This window comes from Sinocyclocheilus rhinocerous, unplaced genomic scaffold (assembly GCF_001515625.1).
Source record: "Sinocyclocheilus rhinocerous isolate Xijiao unplaced genomic scaffold, SAMN03320098_v1.1 scaffold848, whole genome shotgun sequence".
NCBI lineage: Eukaryota > Metazoa > Chordata > Actinopteri > Cypriniformes > Cyprinidae > Sinocyclocheilus > Sinocyclocheilus rhinocerous.
In genome coordinates, this window is record NW_015664186.1 from 1,212,628 (window position 1) to 1,232,186 (window position 19,559).

Consider the following 19,559-nt stretch of genomic DNA (forward strand, 5'->3'; position numbering starts at 1 on the left):
ACACTTCTGGACATCAAAGCAATGCTTCAGACCCAGGGGAGTCTGCATAACCTCTGCAATTACCTTCACTCACACACAGCCCTTAGGACATGTAACTTATAGCTGGAGATCATATAGACATATAGACAGTGATAAAACGACTTTACGATGGTATGGAGCAACACAATGTACCCAACCAAAACTGAAAGAAACTGAACATCTCAGCAGTTTCCGACATGGCCCTGACATTATATAACCATACAACAACATCTGGAAGTACTTAAAATATAACAGGAACTGAAAACTTTGGGCATAATTAAACAAAAAAAAAGACAAATCATAACTTCCGTGATTCCTTCTACCTGCCCCCACAAGTCTGGAAAAGAAATGTGGCCACCCAACTAATTGTGCTGACTAATAATTTTTGCAGTGAGCTCCTCATTAGCTTCTCACATAAGGGCTCTTTCCCATGGCTGAGTCAAGTTCTAGCAAAATGAGATCACCTGGTTCCAGGAATCACCGAGGCCCACATACAAAGCCCAGAGTTCTTGTGTGAGAACTGCCTCTAATAGTCATTAAGTCGAATAGGTTCAATGAGAAGACTCTAATAGTCAATTAGCACATTCCAGAATAGAATGGATAAATGATGTAGAAAGAAAGTTCTCAGTAGCCTGAGGCTGCAGGTTAAGAGAGACTGCAGTTAAAAAGTCAATCTGTGTGACTGTTTAAATTGCATTAATGCTCAGCCAATGGTTGCTGGAGCTTTGTAGCCTAAGTGCTATATTTTTTTAAAAAGTTGAAAATAATGTTAGTTATAAATTTAGATCAGCACCATATAGTACATAAATAAGAGTTTAAACAAGTAGTAATATGGTAGTGGTAGCGCTGCTTGCCTTTGCACAATTTGCCACCACAATGTTAAATTGTGTGTGGTTTCCAGGACATTATGTGGTTGCTAAGGAGTTTTGAATGGTTTTTGGGTGGCTGTTTACTGGTCCAAGTCAATAGAGTCTGTGTCTAAAGACAAAATCACATTAGCAAAATTCCAGAAAATTTTTGCAGACAAAAAGGTCCATTGTTCACAGTCAATATGCACTCTTGTATCTGAAGTCACTGTTTGTTAATGTGGGGAATTTTCGTGAAAAACCTGAATGAGAAATCTGCGTGGGTAAATTCACGAATCACACAGATTCCTATTAAATTAACTGGATTTTAAATGTGAAATTTTAGCAAGCAACACTAAATGTGACCGCACCTTTATATTCTATGATATTTAGGTACTTAAAGTCTCTTTTTTTGCCCATTTTATTGTCTACCAAGTGTAAAATCATAAGTCAAATATGAGTTACAGATCCTGGCCCTGCAAGAGAAAGTCAGTACACAAGATTCCCATGAATAACTTAACAGAGTCCATGTGGGCCTTAACTGTATGTGTGGCCTAGAATTACATTCAAATTAGATGAGAAGAGGGGATTATGGTACTGTTATCGCAAAGTCATCTGAGTACAGTAGAAAAGACTCCTAGTTACAGAATAAACCACTACTAAACTCAGTAAGTAGGGCATCAGTATTCGCTACTATTTTTCTGCTGCTTTGTAATGATTAAATTAAATATTTTTAAAGTATTTATTGTGATTCGAATTCATATTGCTATGCTGTCCTTTTATGAGATATTTTATAACCTTGAGCATACAAAGACGCCACTGAGATTAAATAATTCATAATGCCAAGAATGCTGGGAAGCGATTTCTTAGAGCATGCTCTACTTCCATAGACTTCCTGTGAACCCCACCTCTGTTACCCAATCAAACAGGAAAGCTGAACGGGACCTCGAGAGTGTGTGTGTTCTTGTTCAGCCTTTCAAGTGTCATTTTTGTACTGTGGGAGGCTCATTCCTGATTCCGGGTAAAGATAGCAGAGAATTATTCAGGAAGGGTGGGAGAGACAAGGAGTGAAAAGTGGGAAATCATCTATACACTAATAAATTTCAGAGTGGTTCAGTGAAAGTTCAGTTCTAGTTGTGTAAGACCAAATTGATATCATTATATCAAAGAGTATATCATTTGGAGCGTAAAATTTCAATACATTCAGCTGTACAATATAGACTAAAAGTTACAGCAAACATCAGTTAAATGCAATGAACTTATCCAATGAAATCGCTTGTGAATTGAATTCGGTCAACAAATTTTCTGTGCATACATTAGCATATATATATATACTCCCAAACATATGGACTAAAAATCACAAAGCACTGATTTAAAATCCCAAATAATCACTTTTAAGGATGCATATTCAACTTAATAAAGGCAAAAGGAGGTATACTCTAATGCCTGTGTTCTTGAACAGGAGCACAAAAACACTAAGCATTGCAAAACAACATGTAAGGGTAATGGTCTTTGGGGGCAACTGTGCATTAGTCTATTATTTTATTTGATCTGACATTTTCAGATCAGAAACATCAAATGCGATTAAAGAACGAAGGAATCAAACAAAAATTTCTGATGGACCTCAAAAGCTTTGCTTCAGACCCAGATTAAACCTCACCGTGGACTGCAGAACCATCACAACAAAGATGCCCTACTTACAGTACTTTAGCAGTAAGGAATTCAGTCTCGTTAAATTCACAAAGGCTCCCATCTTCTGTAAAATAAACGTCTTGCTGGTCAAAACAAAACAATCGAGAGCCAACTAGATTCTTGTTTAAAGTATATGCTTACTCACTGCCAAGATGAAACATAACTAATAAAAAAAAGACCATAAGAATGAACAGATAAAAAACAAAATGAATAGTTTATCTATAAATTATACTTCTTTCATCATTTAACACACTCTTTACTACACTCACATTACTATTTATTTGGTGTAACAATTTTGAAGAATTGTACTGGTCGATCTTTTACATTTAATTAGTCCCCATGCGGACATAGGCTTTCAAGCTTCAAAAAGGATGCAAAGGCACCATAAAGAATCAAAAGTGGCCCATGACAACTTGTGCACTATAGGTTTCTGAAACCATATGATAGCGTATGGTAGAATCAAACTGAACTTGAAGTCATTACTGAATTCTCCTCTGTAAATCGTTAAATGTTGTGAACAGATCATTGAGTCAGAGTTGAACTCACGAACCAGATCAGTCCAATTCATGAATTAATCATTCAGATAAGTTTCAGTTTCTGCATGGAAAAGAGCAAATGGCACATTATTCAGAATATCTCCTTTCATGTCCCATGGACCCTTTAGATGTATATTGTTGAAGTGTATATAAAAAATGCTGTATAGTGCATGCCAGATAAATGCTTTATGATAAAAGGTAAAGTGCAGAGTGTAGAGATGGTTAGACCAGATTGAAGGAGAAGCTAAACATCTGGTGAAACAACACACACACACTTTGTGAAATAACAGGCTTTGGCCTGAAAGGCATCCACACACTGTCACTGAAATATGTGCGTTCAGGGGAAATCAAAACACACGTCGACTTCCACTTCAAAAGAAGCACAGAAAAAACTAAAATCCTGAACAAATTACAAAAATGTAGATATGTCAGTCATTTATGCAGGAAAAGATTCTTAAGTGATTGAGAGCTATTCAAACACTAAAACTGATTCAGACGGCTTCCTGTGAATTAAGAGGAAAACTTGGCCATGCATACAAAAAATCCGATTTGTTTTCGATATGTAAATAACCTAATAAAGCTCAAGGTTGGGTCAAAAGCCGACAGTTAAAGTCATGCAGCGTCAGCAGCTATTGAGCAAAAGGCTGGTGCTCAACAGGAGGGCTGGTGCACCACTCCTGCGGGATCTCATCTCTCATTTAATAGGGCCAGTAAAGAGGAAGAGAGAGCAGGAAATTTATTACGATCGTTCTGAACTTGTACAGAAAGCAGAAACAGTGGGTATTCTACCTTGGTATCTCCTTAGTAAATGCAATGACCAAAAAGGAAGGAAAAAGTGGTAGTGCTCAAAAGTACTCAAAATACTGTTTTTAAATTATGTTGTTGAACATAATAAAAGATGTAAACTTTCAACGCATTAAAGCAGTAACTCACCTAAAATGTAATAGTTAAACTATTTCTTTAACTCTGCCAGCCCTATTAATAATATACAGCATCCTGAACAGGAGGCATTAAAACAAGTATGTGGCCATTTAAAAAAAAAAATGGCAACACACTTTTCCCAACTATTTGAGACACTCTCAGACCTACTGAAATAAAAGCTCAAGTGTCTGGGGCATTTCTCAAACCTTCTCAATTTCCCGAGCCTTGGCAGTAACAGCTTGAGCTCGTCGTTCTTGAAAGTCATCCATGACGGAGGAAGCTTCATCTACGGTGGGTGGAACTTCATCTGGGGGCCCTTCCACCGTTGTCGTGTCCTCCTGCAGTACATAGAACAGGGCGTTTTTAAAGGCTACATTAATCCAGAAACATGTTGTTCAGAGTAAAACATCCCAACAAAAGCTGGAAATCAACATTCAGGAAAGTCCTGTTTTCTTCAAAACAGAAAACAGGCAAAGCAGAACAACGTCACTGTATGACAGAATGGAAACAAATCAGGAAAAAAGTCTAACAAGTTGGCTTTGTCTATTTTGATCTACGACTTGGATCTGAAGATACTTTTTGTCTCAGAAAATGAACTGTCCCACACTAATTAACCAAACCAAGCTAATAACAATCATTTGTTGTAAGTGGAGAGGAATATATATTTAAGACAAGATCTCCAAAGGCATTACAAATAAATATAAGCCCACCAAAGCAAAATACATGCACTTATGTTCTTTGTTCTTCAAACAATGAATCCCCATAACATGTGTGTTTGTTGAACTTAAGAGACCGCCTATCAGGGCCAGTTTACACTGGCAAAGCCTTTTCATCTAAGGCACAAGGATATGGCTTATGCCCCATGAACAGAGCTATGGAAGAAGATCAAAGGCTCAAGGACTGAGACGTCCACTAACCAGAACAACTTTCATCTGTACATGGTTCAGAGGTGTATCAAACAAAAGAAACGCACACAGGTTCTTTAATAAGGCATTTCATGTTGTGTTGTCATGAAACTGAAGCTTGATTCGAGCATTCTTGAATCAAAACACTAATTAAGTAATGGGAAAAAAACAAGAAAAAAAAACCTTCCACTTCTGTTTCTTCAAAATGTGTTTTTCCTTGCCTATCACTCAAAATGGGTCACCATCAAATACAAAAATAATGTGTTAAATATCTATGTTTATATAATAAATATTTACATAGTCATTATGACATATTTATTATAAATTGTAATATGTTATTATATAATATAATTTACATATAAATATAACGTAAATATACAAATAATAATTTATCATTAATATTATATTTTATTTATTATAAAAAAACGTAATATTTATTATTACTTATTAATACTTAATATTTAATGTTTTTCTGGTGTTGATAAATATTAATAGTACCTACTTAAAACGATGAAAATATCTAAAAAACCTGAACAATTTCTTTACAATTTGGGTGACAGAGCTCTCATATTATAGTTGTGACACTTAACATGCGCACACAATTACCTATTATTAAATTATTAAAAAAACAAAAAGTATAAACTAAACTTAAAAATAAATTACTTTTTTTTTTCTTAAGTAAAGCAGTTTTGTCCCATGTCTCGGTAATCACTGAAAGAACTTGCATTACAAATAAAATAATAAAACAGCATATTCACAGAGATTCTTTTTTTTTTTTTTTTTTGAGAAAAACAAAAATCAGCAAAAATATTTTGTATGTTTACCATGATTGTTCTCAGATTCAGTTCACCTAAATGCAAAAAGGGAAAAAGAGAGTACATGAGAGAAACAGTTAAACACATTTTTTTTTAGGCGCTCCGTGCTCTCTAGAGCATGTCCAGAGTGCTCTGAGCCGCCGATAAGATCTCGTGATAAAGCCGAAAGTTGAGCTAATGGATTTCTCCCTCTTTTTTTAGCCTTACTGCGGCCTGGGTGGCCCAATGATGTCCATGACTCTCCTTCAGCGACCCGCCGTGTTTTGTGTCAGAACCGTGCTTACAGTCTGAATATACACAACACGGGCCGCTTGGCTTTCATACGCCAAACAGGACTCTTTAAAATCCATCGTATGAGAGGAAAGCGCAAGCAAACAGCTTTTCAAATCTCCAGTCACGGATTTGTGTTTTTTCACCATCAGCTGAAATTGCTGGCATGCCACACTTATTATTATTTTAGTGGATGAAAGAGAGTGTTCTGGTAAGCACATCTGTTTGGGAGCTGTGTGTGCGTTGTGCGACTCACCTTAGTGGCTGATACGGAGCTATGGGGCGAACCATCTCGTGATGCACTCACGGAGGGGCCGGGGGGCCTTTCCCTGTCTGTAGAAGATGAAAGACCAGGATCAGAACAAAAGAAACAAAGCATCTGTTGTAGGACGCAAGTCAACAATGCAGCTATAGTTTGGACGTGGATCAACATCCCCCAGAAAGCCACGGAATATGGCCTTGCTTGACTCATTTGGTGCCGTAAACGTTTTCACATGCTGGAACGGATCCTGCTCGCTTTCCGAACATCCAGCTGGCATGCAGAACCAGGTGGTTCCCTCGCTGCCGATCAGGGCTCTTCCCTGCAGGCAAACCACAGCCAGGTGCCTGCAGTGTCACCCTGTGACCCTCTCTGTGTGAGCTGTGGGCTCAAAACCTACGGATTCCTTCGGCGAGAGATGAAGGATTGCTCGCTAAATTGATTTGGAGCGGAGAGAAGTCTATAACCAGAAGTTATATTTAGATTTACACAGATTTAAGATTCAAATCTAAATCTCCTTGCGATGTATGCATGCACATCAAACATCTGGCAAAGAAAAGTATAAAGGGAACGGATGAAAGCTAGAGAAAAAGGAAAGGTTTAGCAATCAGACACACGCCTGTGGACTTTTTACGATCCCTGGCCAAAGGAAGTGAAAGGAAAGCAGACAAACAAAATGAGGCTCTACGATGGTGGGATTAGCAACGATTTCTCTCAAGTTACTGTGACTGCGGGCTGACCTTTAACTTATATCACAAAATCTCCTTGTGTGTGAGCCATACACTTTCTTTATCAGGATTTAAGAGAGGAGTATGATGTTTTGGTTTCCAAAATATTCATATAAATTGGAACGGAAATTCCTATGTACACTACCACTCAAAAGTTTGGGCAGTTTTTCTTTTTTTGAAAGAAATTAATACCTTTAACTAGCAAGGATGCATTAAATTAATCAAATTAATCAAAGTAAAGACATTTATAATGTTACAAAAGATTTCTATTTCAAATAAATGTTCTTTTGAACTTTCTATTCATCAAAGAATTAGTGTATCACAGTTTATACAAAAACATTAAGTTTTCAAGGTTGATCATATTAAGAAATATTTATTGAGCAGCAAATCAGCATATTAGAATGATTTCTGAAGGATCATGTGACACTGAAGACTGGAGTAATGGCTGCTGAAAATTCAGCTTAAATTAAGCCACCACATGTATAAATCACATTCTAAAATACAATAAAAGAAAATTGTATGTAGTAATAATATTACACATTATTACTGCTTTACTGCATTTTTTATTAAATACATGAAGCCTTGGTGCACATAAGAGACTTAGAAAACTTTACTTAAAAAACTTTAATAATCTTACCAATCCTAAACTTTTTAACGGTAGTATTATCTGCATTAATTTATTTATTTTGAAAGTAGCCATGTAATTATTGGAAAAATGTAGTCAACCAATCATTATTGCAAAATAAACCATATCAAGATGATACAAGACCACAGTGATTGTGTTCATTTAAATCCAGTGATACGTCCACCTGTACGTTATCCAGTAAAAAAAGATACACATTTATATTATAAAATTTTTCTCCATGAGTTCCATTCAGCTTTGTTAAATTTTTAACCAAAAATCTATTTTGTTTTGGACTAAATTACCATTTTCCAAAATTTAATTCATGCGGGCTTTCTGATGCATAATAAATATGACTGCCCGGATCATCTATATGCCCCCAGAATGACAATGTTTTACTCACCCGGTCCCCTTCCTTAATTTTTCTCCATGAGTTCCATTCAGCTTTGTAAAATTTTTAACCAAAAATCTATTTTGTTTTGGACTAAATTACCATTTTCCAAAATTTAATTCATGCGGGCTTTCTGATGCATAATAAATATGACTGCCCGGATCATCTATATGCCCCCAGAATGACAATGTTTTACTCACCCGGTCCCCTCCCTGGCCCGAACGGCTCCTCATATCCTGAAACACAGGAAAACATTTTTGTATATCATCACCAAAAAAAATAGAGAAAAACTGTACAAAAGCTGCAATTTTTAGTGAGCAATAATTCAGGTGTTTTTGATGCACTTCTTTCATCAGTATTAGAGGTTAGATCATATGAATCATATGATGCCTGCTCCATCTTCAGAGCAGCATAATTGAGAGACGCTCACTTAGAGTATATCTTCCCAATCTTCCCAATCCAATATTGGCTGCTTGAAGCATCGCTCTGGAGCTTATTACTGAGAATCTCATTATAGTAACAGAGCACAGTGAAACAAACACATATGGGAGTCTTTATTAGGACAGGCTTTGAGTGACATCATCTGTGATCGGAGGTCTGCGGTGGACGCTTGTCATGTCCAAGCCTGTCTATTTTCAAACACGACGACTCAAATCAAACCTGTCTGGGAAGCATTTAGGACGTTTATCTAGTTTATGTGAGAAATAAAGCAACCAGGGAAAGTCTTTCCACTCTGCAGCTGGGCATATTAAAATGCGCTTGCGTGCAAATGAGTCAAGAAAGCCCTTAAATCAATCAACAGGCTTCTACATGTTTCAAATAGTCCATGTCAGGTCAAAGACTACACTTCAAGCTGTGCACTGACCCTTTGTACCATCTGTGTGTGGGAGATCCCACCAATGAGATTTCTCCGAGTAAAATGCAGAGAGGTTGTCTATACCTGCGAACACCATTGGCATTTACCAATTTCATATGAGCAGCACATGAGCTGTTGAGCTCATAAACTACAAATTAAAGCTGAAACTCCAACATGCATTATTATACATATGTGTACAATAAGTATATACACTTCCGTTCTAATCAAATATGAACCAAAATCAAAGAAATACTATGAAGTGATTGAACAAGCATTTTGACTGAGGATTTTTCATACTTTTCCCCTGCTGGGGCGGGAAAGGATGCACTTTGCCCCTCTCTGGTGAGTAGCTGCGTCTGCTTATGCTGGACCCCGACCGACTGTGAGGGGAAGGGAGGACGTCCTGCCGAGTTGGAGAGCATTCACGTACTGGTGGGAAGGGCGCCTTTCTTCTCAAGTTGTCTCGCTCTTCCCTGTGAAAGAGAAGAGCACAGATACATAAAGTTTTCTTGAGTATCTGTTCCCTAGTAGAATAACACGGGGTATATTACTTTTAACGTGTCTGAATACAAACCCCCTGTCCAGGTTCATTATGGCCTGTATGAGGGTGTCGTCTCCTGCATCAGGGGCTACAGTAGGCAGAGACCTGGCTGGAGGGTAAGCACCCTGGACTCGAGCATTCGAGGGAGGACCTGCACGATTGCTCGGTCTGAGACAGGAAAAGGAAAATAAGACAAATATTTGCATTCACATTATGGATAAGAAATATTAAGCATTCATTTTTTTCTCTCTCATTAAACATTTTTTAAACATACTAAATCAATACAAAAAATTAAGATAGCAAAAAAAGTAAAAATTAAATTCAGCTTTGCAATCCCAGGAATAAATTACAATTTAAAATATATTAAAACAGAAGAGTTATTTTAAATTGTAATAATATTTCACAATATTACTTATTAAAAATATTTTTTAAAATATATACTAGACCAAAACAGATCAAATTAAGCCAAAATAAGCTAAATTAACAAAAAGCTAAATTATGGCAAAAATGGGTAAAAATCTAAGTATGTGTGGTTTAAATAGTTGTCCACTGTCCTCTTACAGGTTAAGAAGGGGGTTAACAGGGGGACAATCCGTTAATCTTAGACGCTTGTTTATGAACCATGCCCTGTAGGGTCAGACGCTGAGTGTATTGAGATGAAGGGTCAAGGGAGAGGAGACGAGGAGTTTCCACCGGCCTCAGGACTGGGACGGTCATTTCAAATGATCATCTTTTCATATGTATCATATATATATTTTCTTAACACATATGACTGACTTTCTTCTGTGGAAGACAAAAGATTATATTTTGAAGGATGTTCTAATTGTTTTCGTCCATATTATGAAAGTCAGTGAGGTTCAAAACGACACTGGACCCTACTTTTAAAAAATAATAAATAAATAAATAAATAAATAAAAAATATTCTGCATTTTCATTTTTGGGTGAACTATTGGGTGTTGGAAGACTTTTACGGGTCAATAAATATTCAGAAAAGCAGGGTCAGTTTTGATTTAGTAATGCCCTTAAAGCCTATTAATTGTCCTTAAAGACTTTTTAAAGATTTAAAACCTGTTGGTTATGCAGGACACCCCCAGTCCTGATGACACAGAGGAGATTCTCTTAAACTAGTCTCTGTTCATTTAAATCCAGTGATACGTCCACCTGTACGTTATCCAGTAAAAAAAGATACACATTTATATTATTTAATTTTTCTCCATGAGTTCCATTCAGCTTTGTAAAATTTTTAACCAAAAATCTATTTTGTTTTGGACTAAATTACCATTTTCCAAAATTTAATTCATGCGGGCTTTCTGATGCATAATAAATATGACTGCCCGGATCATCTATATGCCCCCAGAATGACAATGTTTTACTCACCCGGTCCCCTTCCTGGCCCGAACGGCTCCTCATATCCTGAAACACAGGAAAACATTTTTGTATATCATCACCAAAAAAAATAGAGAAAAACTGTACAAAAGCTGCAATTTTTAGTGAGCAATAATTCAGGTGTTTTTGATGCACTTCTTTCATCAGTATTAGAGGTTAGATCATATGATCTCATGCAAGCCTGCTCCATCTTCAGAGCAGCATAATTGAGAGACGCTCACTTAGAGTATATCTTCCCAAAAACGTGCATCCAATATTGGCTGCTTGAAGCATCGCTCTGGAGCTTATTACTGAGAATCTCATTATAGTAACAGAGCACAGTGAAACAAACACATATGGGAGTCTTTATTAGGACAGGCTTTGAGTGACATCATCTGTGATCGGAGGTCTGCGGTGGACGCTTGTCATGTCCAAGCCTGTCTATTTTCAAACACGACGACTCAAATCAAACCTGTCTGGGAAGCATTTAGGACGTTTATCTAGTTTATGTGAGAAATAAAGCAACCAGGGAAAGTCTTTCCACTCTGCAGCTGGGCATATTAAAATGCGCTTGCGTGCAAATGAGTCAAGAAAGCCCTTAAATCAATCAACAGGCTTCTACATGTTTCAAATAGTCCATGTCAGGTCAAAGACTACACTTCAAGCTGTGCACTGACCCTTTGTACCATCTGTGTGTGGGAGATCCCACCAATGAGATTTCTCCGAGTAAAATGCAGAGAGGTTGTCTATACCTGCGAACACCATTGGCATTTACCAATTTCATATGAGCAGCACATGAGCTGTTGAGCTCATAAACTACAAATTAAAGCTGAAACTCCAACATGCATTATTATACATATGTGTACAATAAGTATATACACTTCCGTTCTAATCAAATATGAACCAAAATCAAAGAAATACTATGAAGTGATTGAACAAGCATTTTGACTGAGGATTTTTCATACTTTTCCCCTGCTGGGGCGGGAAAGGATGCACTTTGCCCCTCTCTGGTGAGTAGCTGCGTCTGCTTATGCTGGACCCCGACCGACTGTGAGGGGAAGGGAGGACGTCCTGCCGAGTTGGAGAGCATTCACGTACTGGTGGGAAGGGCGCCTTTCTTCTCAAGTTGTCTCGCTCTTCCCTGTGAAAGAGAAGAGCACAGATACATAAAGTTTTCTTGAGTATCTGTTCCCTAGTAGAATAACACGGGGTATATTACTTTTAACGTGTCTGAATACAAACCCCCTGTCCAGGTTCATTATGGCCTGTATGAGGGTGTCGTCTCCTGCATCAGGGGCTACAGTAGGCAGAGACCTGGCTGGAGGGTAAGCACCCTGGACTCGAGCATTCGAGGGAGGACCTGCACGATTGCTCGGTCTGAGACAGGAAAAGGAAAATAAGACAAATATTTGCATTCACATTATGGATAAGAAATATTAAGCATTCATTTTTTTCTCTCTCATTAAACATTTTTTAAACATACTAAATCAATACAAAAAATTAAGATAGCAAAAAAAGTAAAAATTAAATTCAGCTTTGCAATCCCAGGAATAAATTACAATTTAAAATATATTAAAACAGAAGAGTTATTTTAAATTGTAATAATATTTCACAATATTACTTATTAAAAATATTTTTTAAAATATATACTAGACCAAAACAGATCAAATTAAGCCAAAATAAGCTAAATTAACAAAAAGCAAAATTATGGCAAAAATGGGTAAAAATCTAAGTATGTGTGGTTTAAATAGTTGTCCACTGTCCTCTTACAGGTTAAGAAGGGGGTTAACAGGGGGACAATCCGTTAATCTTAGACGCTTGTTTATGAACCATGCCCTGTAGGGTCAGACGCTGAGTGTATTGAGATGAAGGGTCAAGGGAGAGGAGACGAGGAGTTTCCACCGGCCTCAGGACTGGGACGGTCATTTCAAATGATCATCTTTTCATATGTATCATATATATATTTTCTTAACACATATGACTGACTTTCTTCTGTGGAAGACAAAAGATTATATTTTGAAGGATGTTCTAATTGTTTTCGTCCATATTATGAAAGTCAGTGAGGTTCAAAACGACACTGGACCGTACTTTAAAAAAATAATAAATAAATAAATAAATAAATAAAAAATATTCTGCATTTTCATTTTTGGGTGAACTATTGGGTGTTGGAAGACTTTTACGGGTCAATAAATATTCAGAAAAGCAGGGTCAGTTTTGATTTAGTAATGCCCTTAAAGCCTATTAATTGTCCTTAAAGACTTTTTAAAGATTTAAAACCTGTTGGTTATGCAGGACACCCCCAGTCCTGATGACACAGAGGAGATTCTCTTAAACTAGTTTCCACACTGAGCTCTGCTTCATTTAAGACTTTACCTATTTGTGTAAGAACCAAGCCAGAGGCTTCACATCCTGCTTGTAAAAAGCAACTCAATATAAACTGCACAAAGAGGAGGGCAAAATGAGGCTTGTAAAAAGTTGCAGCGCTGCACCACAGCTCTACAGAGTCCGCCCGCAACCAAGACATTCATTAACACACATCTGTTCTAGCGGCAGTAAAACACCCTTCAGTTTACTCTGCTCCCCCTCGACTCGGTTTCCCTACCAGGGCCCTCCGGTCGCGCAGGCCGATTACGTGCCACTTATATGGCCTGCCGCACAGGCGAGAGGGAGGACGTAATAGAATCACAGGCACCTGGTCCGAGTGACCCTGGCCTGAACCCCAGCCAGGTTCCCCTCTCACAAACACGACAATGTGTCGTGATACAGCGACCTCGCAAAACTTTAATGACCCTCACATCTGTTTGAAGTGCAGGTGACCCTGTCTGCCCTGGACTAACAGAGCAAATTACCACATGTCTGTCTTTACTGCCAATATGAAGTCAGGATATTTTCCCAAGCCAAAAAAAGGTTAACCTCTCTCTCCCAATCACAAGCCACCCCGACAGATTAAAGCACTGAAAAGGTCAAAACAGGTACCTGAAAGCATGCCTGACATGCACGATTATTCAAATCAGCAGGAAAATGCTTTATAAGACCATATACAAGTCATTCTTCAAAACTGAATCTTGGGAATGTCTGATTTTAATAAGAAGAGAGGCTTAGAAGAGCATGATAACAAAAGCGCCACCATGTGGTAAGACTGGGCCAAAAACAACTTTTTTTTGCATTTTTTTATATATAAAAAAAAAAAACTAAAACTTTATTTGCAATTGTGAAATTTACAAGCAATTTCTGAGTGAAAATTAAAATTATTTCTGTTTTTGGATTCCTATGCAAATGTATTCTGTTTATACTGCTTGCTTGTACAGACTCTTTGTGTGACAATTTTACCCATTAAGAAATCAAAACAATGATGTCACCATTTAAAGGTTTTGTAATGCTTCTTAGTCGGGGTGTACCAACACAAAGTTAATTTGGCTGCACTCCATCCTGCTGTTAACTGTTGCAATTAATTACCGGAGAGGCAGATTATAAGATACAGAAAACCACTGGGAAGCACACTGATCATCCAGTTGGCAGAGTGACTGTCTGTGGGTATTTCCATGGGAGCTGAACCACAAAAACCAAACAGACAATGTAGGACAACTCAGAGTTTGATTTATGCTCTTTCTTAAGAAACTTCACTTTGTTTCTTGGCTTCCTTTCTTCACTTACGCAAAGTATAAAAACAAGGCATTATAGCTGCAGGGAACGCAGCTTGTTTTCAGAAAGAACTGTTCTGCCATCTGCTGGGGAAATGACACGTGCTTCAATGGAAATATCCACCCTTGACCCCATTTACACATTGTATTATGATCCTGAAATGGTCAGCACTAAATAAGAGTGTAAAGGGGATCCAAAATGTTTTGTAAGGCCACTCAAACCATGTTTGGAGGTTATTTGAAATGCACGCAACCACTTTGCATTTGTAACTTTTGCTAAATCTAATCTGAATACATGAATACAAGAGTGAGTATTTCCACTATTTCCAAAGAGTAGAAAGAAAAAAGATGGCTCAATTTATTTAGAATATGCCCATCAAAAATGTATGAATACATCTTTTCCTTTGTGGCATTTTGAAGTTACCTGGTGTCAATTTGACGTCCACCATGGGGCTCCTCTCTCTGCCTTCTGTAGTATGGGAAGTCTTCCTGCTAAAATGCAAAACAAAATTATATGATGATGTAGTGAGATATCTAATTGCAATTGTTGAGTGCTTTACATATCTGATTTTTTTCTTCTTTTTATTTAAACCTAACTGAAAACATGCCAAGGAATGTACATATATAGTTGTATACCTTTAACACAAATAACAAACAAAAAGCAGACACAGTTTTACACACCAAGTATACTTTAAAAAAAGGAAATAAAAATAGAAGAAAAAAAAATTCCCATATTTGATCTCTGATACGTACCCTTCGACCGGGTGGCCCACCCCTGTGGTCATTTGGAAATGAGTGATGGCTGTCTCCATGGTAACCTCTCTGATCCTTTCCATGGTAGTTGCGAGGGGCACCGTTTGGGTAAAACCGAGGGCCTTCGTATTCAAAACCACGGCTATAGTCCTCGTCTGGCCGCCCAAAGGGAGGTCTCCTGTCCCCGTGAGCTCCTCTTGGATATGGACCCTGTAAGATAAAAAAAGCTCAAGCACAGCTGTTTGTCTCACAGCATAATCCAAATGTCTGATTGTGGTCAAAAACAATTGCAAAAAATAAGTATTTACCACTCTTTCTGGATGAAACCGTTCCTCATAAACATCTCTAATATTTCGATCTCTCCTAAAAGCCACTGATATACAAAAAGACACAAATGACATATTAATAGGATTTAAACCTCAGTAACAATATGGCACTTATACATAAGACTACATCAACAAATTAAATTAAAACAAAATATATGACAACCATCAAAACAATAAATAACTATAAATACTGCATAACACTGACAAAAAAAAACATTTAATACAAATGACAGTGATATCTTATTACATTTTAATGTTCATATTTGATCATATTTCAGATTTTATTAAATTTAATCAGACTTAAAATCTAACATATTTCTCTAAATAACTTACTTTTAGTTTCTGAATGAAAAATGGATGTCTTCAGTTGTATGATGGTTATCTATGAACAAATGAGAGGTAAATGAAACAGAAATAGGGATGTACCAGTACCTGTCCTGTAGCTGGCAGATTATTATTTACTTACATTTAATCATTTAGCAGACGCTTTTATCCAAAGCAACTTACAAATGAGGAGAACAATAGAAACAACCAGACCAACAAGAGGGCAACAGTATACAGTGCAAGTGATGTGACATGTCTCAGTTAGTCTAGCACAGTACACATTGCATTTTTTTTTTTTATAAATTAGAAAAAAATGAATAGAATAGGTAAGTGCTAGTATTAATTGGTCAGGTGCTCACAAAAAGATGTGTCTTTAGAAGTTTTTTTGAAAATGGCTAAAGACTCAGCTGCACGAATTGAGATAGGCAAGTAGTTCCACCAGCTGGGAACAGTCCAGGAAAAGGTCCATGAGAGTGATTGTGTGTGCGCCTCTTTGGGATGGCACCACGAGGCGTCATTCACTTGCAGAACGCAAGCTTCTCAACTAGCGAGTTTATGCCATATCCATTAATTATTGCTGATAAATGTACAGTTAAAAAAAAATAGCGTTCACAATAACTGAAGTAAAAGGCAGGCTTTAAAACATTTTATTGCATAGTAGAAAACACTACTGTTAAGTACTTATGATTAAAAATAATGAACTATCAAAAAATATTTGTGTCTAGAGGGCGTTGTTAGGCACAACCCCTTTTTTTCAAGACTTTATTTACAATACATGACCTTAAGTTCCTTAATGCTTTTACAAAACAGTTGCTCTTATTGAAACATAGTAAGCAAGTCAATCTAGATAGAATAAACAGTTCCTCAAGCAACAGAACGTTGCTGTGCACCAAAAATAACGGCCTCGTATAAGTGATGCGCACGCAGTGACCAGCTAAACAGGTACAGTTTTCGCACTCGTGACGACTAGAATGCTGCATTGACCAATCAGAACTAAAATTAGGCGCTTTATAATTTAAAATATATGTACAATGTATTTTCTATCACAGAAAGCACGCGCATATCTGAAGCGATAACATTTCTGCTGCGTTGACTTGTTTCTTTGTGCTAAATTCACAGTCAACGAGGAATCAACTCCAGTTTATATTGATTTATGTTTTTACCCGTATGTGTGCATCTTCAGTCAACAAACTCTTATTTACGATAAACTAATTTAAATCAGACGCTGTAATACCGTCTTTCACCAGTGCATGCATACTGAGAACACATGCGTAACCCCAAAATAAGCGTTACATACCGTTCACATTCTTTGCTTGACATACCTCCTGTCAATTTAACTTTTTTTTTTTTGTCTTTTGTGGCCAATCAACTTTTGCTAAATAATAATATTTTTGAGACGAAACGTGTGGTGAAACGCTCAGCCCGTTGCTAAACATCCACAGCCACAATCAAAAACACGTTTCCGGGTTCAGATCAAACATTGTTTTCAAAATAAAGCCATACAATCTTAATAAAATAACTGTTAAATTAAATTTGAGGCTAGTATTCACTGTATGTTCATTTTAATAGCTTTTCACGAGTCCCTTTGATTTATAGAAGTAGCAATTAATTTTGAGAATTTGTTTTCTGATAGAGGGTGTTATGTTGTGACAGCGGCGCCTCTATATCTTCCGGGTCGCGCTGCGCTGATAATTTGAATCTGATTTATACGCTGGTTAAACGTACATTTTAGTAAGTTTATACGTGACAAATGCAGCTGTCGTCATAATGATAAACATTTTTTAAATAAATAAGATTCTGGCGATTATGTAAGTCTGAAATTATTTATATATACAAGTTGATCTATATGTTTCCCGTAAGCTCTTTTAGTATCATATTTTGCTAATGAGTCTTTGCATGTTTTGATAAATGCCATTTGTTCCGTTTCAGATATCAGAGATAAATATGAGTGGTGGTTTAGCGCCGAGCAAAATTAACCATTTTTAATTTTATATGGGGCTGTGGGGTAACCCACTTGAGTGAGAAGTTGGACTAATATATTTCATGATGAACTCAAGTTAGAATACATAATCTATTATAGGCCATAGAAATGTCATTATTCTATGATAGACGTAAGATGCCTCATGTCAAGGGGAAAGTTGAGCAATTTGCATTTTAAATAAAATGTGAACATAAATTAGTTCTGCAAAATGTAATAATTTCCCTTTTTTGCATATTATTAACAGTTTATTAAATACTTTTATAAAGTACCCATGAGATGATGTATTCAGTCAAATTGTGTGTGTATAAAAACCTTAATTTAAAAACTGCATGTTGTGTTTACTTGTGTTATCTTTGACTAATATTTAAATTTGTTTGATGATCTGAAACATTAAAGTGTGACAAACATGCAAAAAAATAAGAAATCAGGAAGGGGGCCAACACTTTTTCACACCACTGTGTGTGTGTATATAGGCCTATGTATTTGACTTCTTACACTGAAGCATCTGACATTCTTCACACTTGATGGACCCTCTCTAAATATATGGTCACATGACAAAAATAGTGTGAATCCCTTAGAATAAGGGAGCAACACATCTTACAGGTACTTCCCCTATATACATTCCTTTACTACAGGATTTTTGAAGTAAATTTACAAATATTGTTAACTTGTGTGTATATATATTTCTTGCAATTTCCCCACAGTTATGCTCGAAATATGGCAAGGTAGTGAAGTAAGTATCCTTTATTTTTGGGCTGCAAATGATAGATTCTGTTATACTTCTATAATAGTAAATGGGGAAGTCGTGGCCTAATGGTTAGAGAGTTGGACTCGTAACCATGTCACGTCACTTCACTTCACTTAATATAGCTTGATCATAGTCACAATATCATTTTCTGAAGGGTGACTGTTGTCAAAGACAAGCAGACACGGATGAGTAAGGGAGTTGCATTTGTGCTGTTTCTAGATAGAGAGTCTGCTCATAATTGTGCCCGATCGCTAAACATAACATTAAGTTAACAAAAAGTACACATGAAGCCAAAGTGTTTGATTGCTTTTGAACTCTTTCAGTTGTTTGGGAGAACGGTGAAGGCCAGTATCGCCATCGACAATGGGAGAGCTGCAGAATTCATCAGAAGGAGAAACTACACAGACAAATCCAAGTGTAATATGGTAAGTTTTCAGTGATAATATGTTGAAATGTGTTGGTGGTCATGTATTGAATCTTTTACACTGTGATATTGTTAATACGTAGATTATATTGCTAATACTTATTTGAGGTCATGAGATGATGTCATGTTATTTGTCTCCGCCAGGGGGAAGGGCACTTGAGTTACGCTTGTCCTAAAAATTTACTTGGAGAGAGTAAATAAAGAAAAGAAAAAGAAGAAAAAGGTCCAGCAGCCTGAGGAGCCGTAAGCAGTTCTTAATAGCATTAATAATTCAAACTCTGTACTTACTTAAAGGGGTCCTATTATGCTCTTTTACAAAGTCTTGATGTTGTTTTGGGGGTGTACTAGAACAGGCTCTCATACTAGGTTGTTCGAAAAACACATTATTTTTCACATATTTTACATTATTACAACACCTCTCTCCCCAGTCTGGCATGAGCGGCTTAAATAGTTCCTGTATCAAATGAAGGCCTGCCTTCTGAAATATACGAACTGTGCTGTGATTGGTTAGCTGGGCCAGTGTGTGCTGTGATTGGTTAGCTGGGCCAGTGTGTGCTGTAATGTCATGCACTCGGCGCCTGGTCAGGAAATGTCATGC

The 19,559-nt window shown here is 37.0% G+C and overlaps 1 protein-coding gene and 1 pseudogene across 5 annotated transcripts in view; one reads left to right on the plus strand and one right to left on the minus strand.

The window, feature by feature from the left end:
• LOC107729837 (periphilin-1-like) overlaps positions 1-19,559 on the minus strand; it is a 56,136-nt gene that overhangs the window by 2,226 nt on the left and 34,351 nt on the right. For 2 of the 5 annotated variants that reach the window (XM_016540548.1, XM_016540544.1), the window contains exons 2-10: positions 15,818-15,866; positions 15,467-15,531; positions 15,159-15,368; positions 14,830-14,897; positions 12,007-12,141; positions 11,730-11,905; positions 10,777-10,812; positions 6,259-6,335; positions 4,219-4,350 (exon numbers count right to left, since the gene is read on the minus strand). In XM_016540548.1, coding sequence (XP_016396034.1) covers positions 4,219-4,350; positions 6,259-6,335; positions 10,777-10,812; positions 11,730-11,905; positions 12,007-12,141; positions 14,830-14,897; positions 15,159-15,368; positions 15,467-15,531; position 15,818 — 900 coding nt within the window. In that variant the 5' untranslated portion in view covers positions 15,819-15,866. Of the gene's footprint in view, positions 1-4,218; positions 4,351-6,258; positions 6,336-8,202; positions 8,239-10,776; positions 10,813-11,729; positions 11,906-12,006; positions 12,142-14,829; positions 14,898-15,158; positions 15,369-15,466; positions 15,532-15,817; positions 15,867-17,105; positions 17,303-19,559 lie in introns of those variants that run through there. The other 3 variants (XM_016540547.1, XM_016540546.1, XM_016540545.1) reach the window with 3 other exon arrangements.
• LOC107729822 (zinc finger CCHC-type and RNA-binding motif-containing protein 1-like) overlaps positions 18,822-19,559 on the plus strand; it is a 2,461-nt pseudogene continuing 1,723 nt past the window's right edge.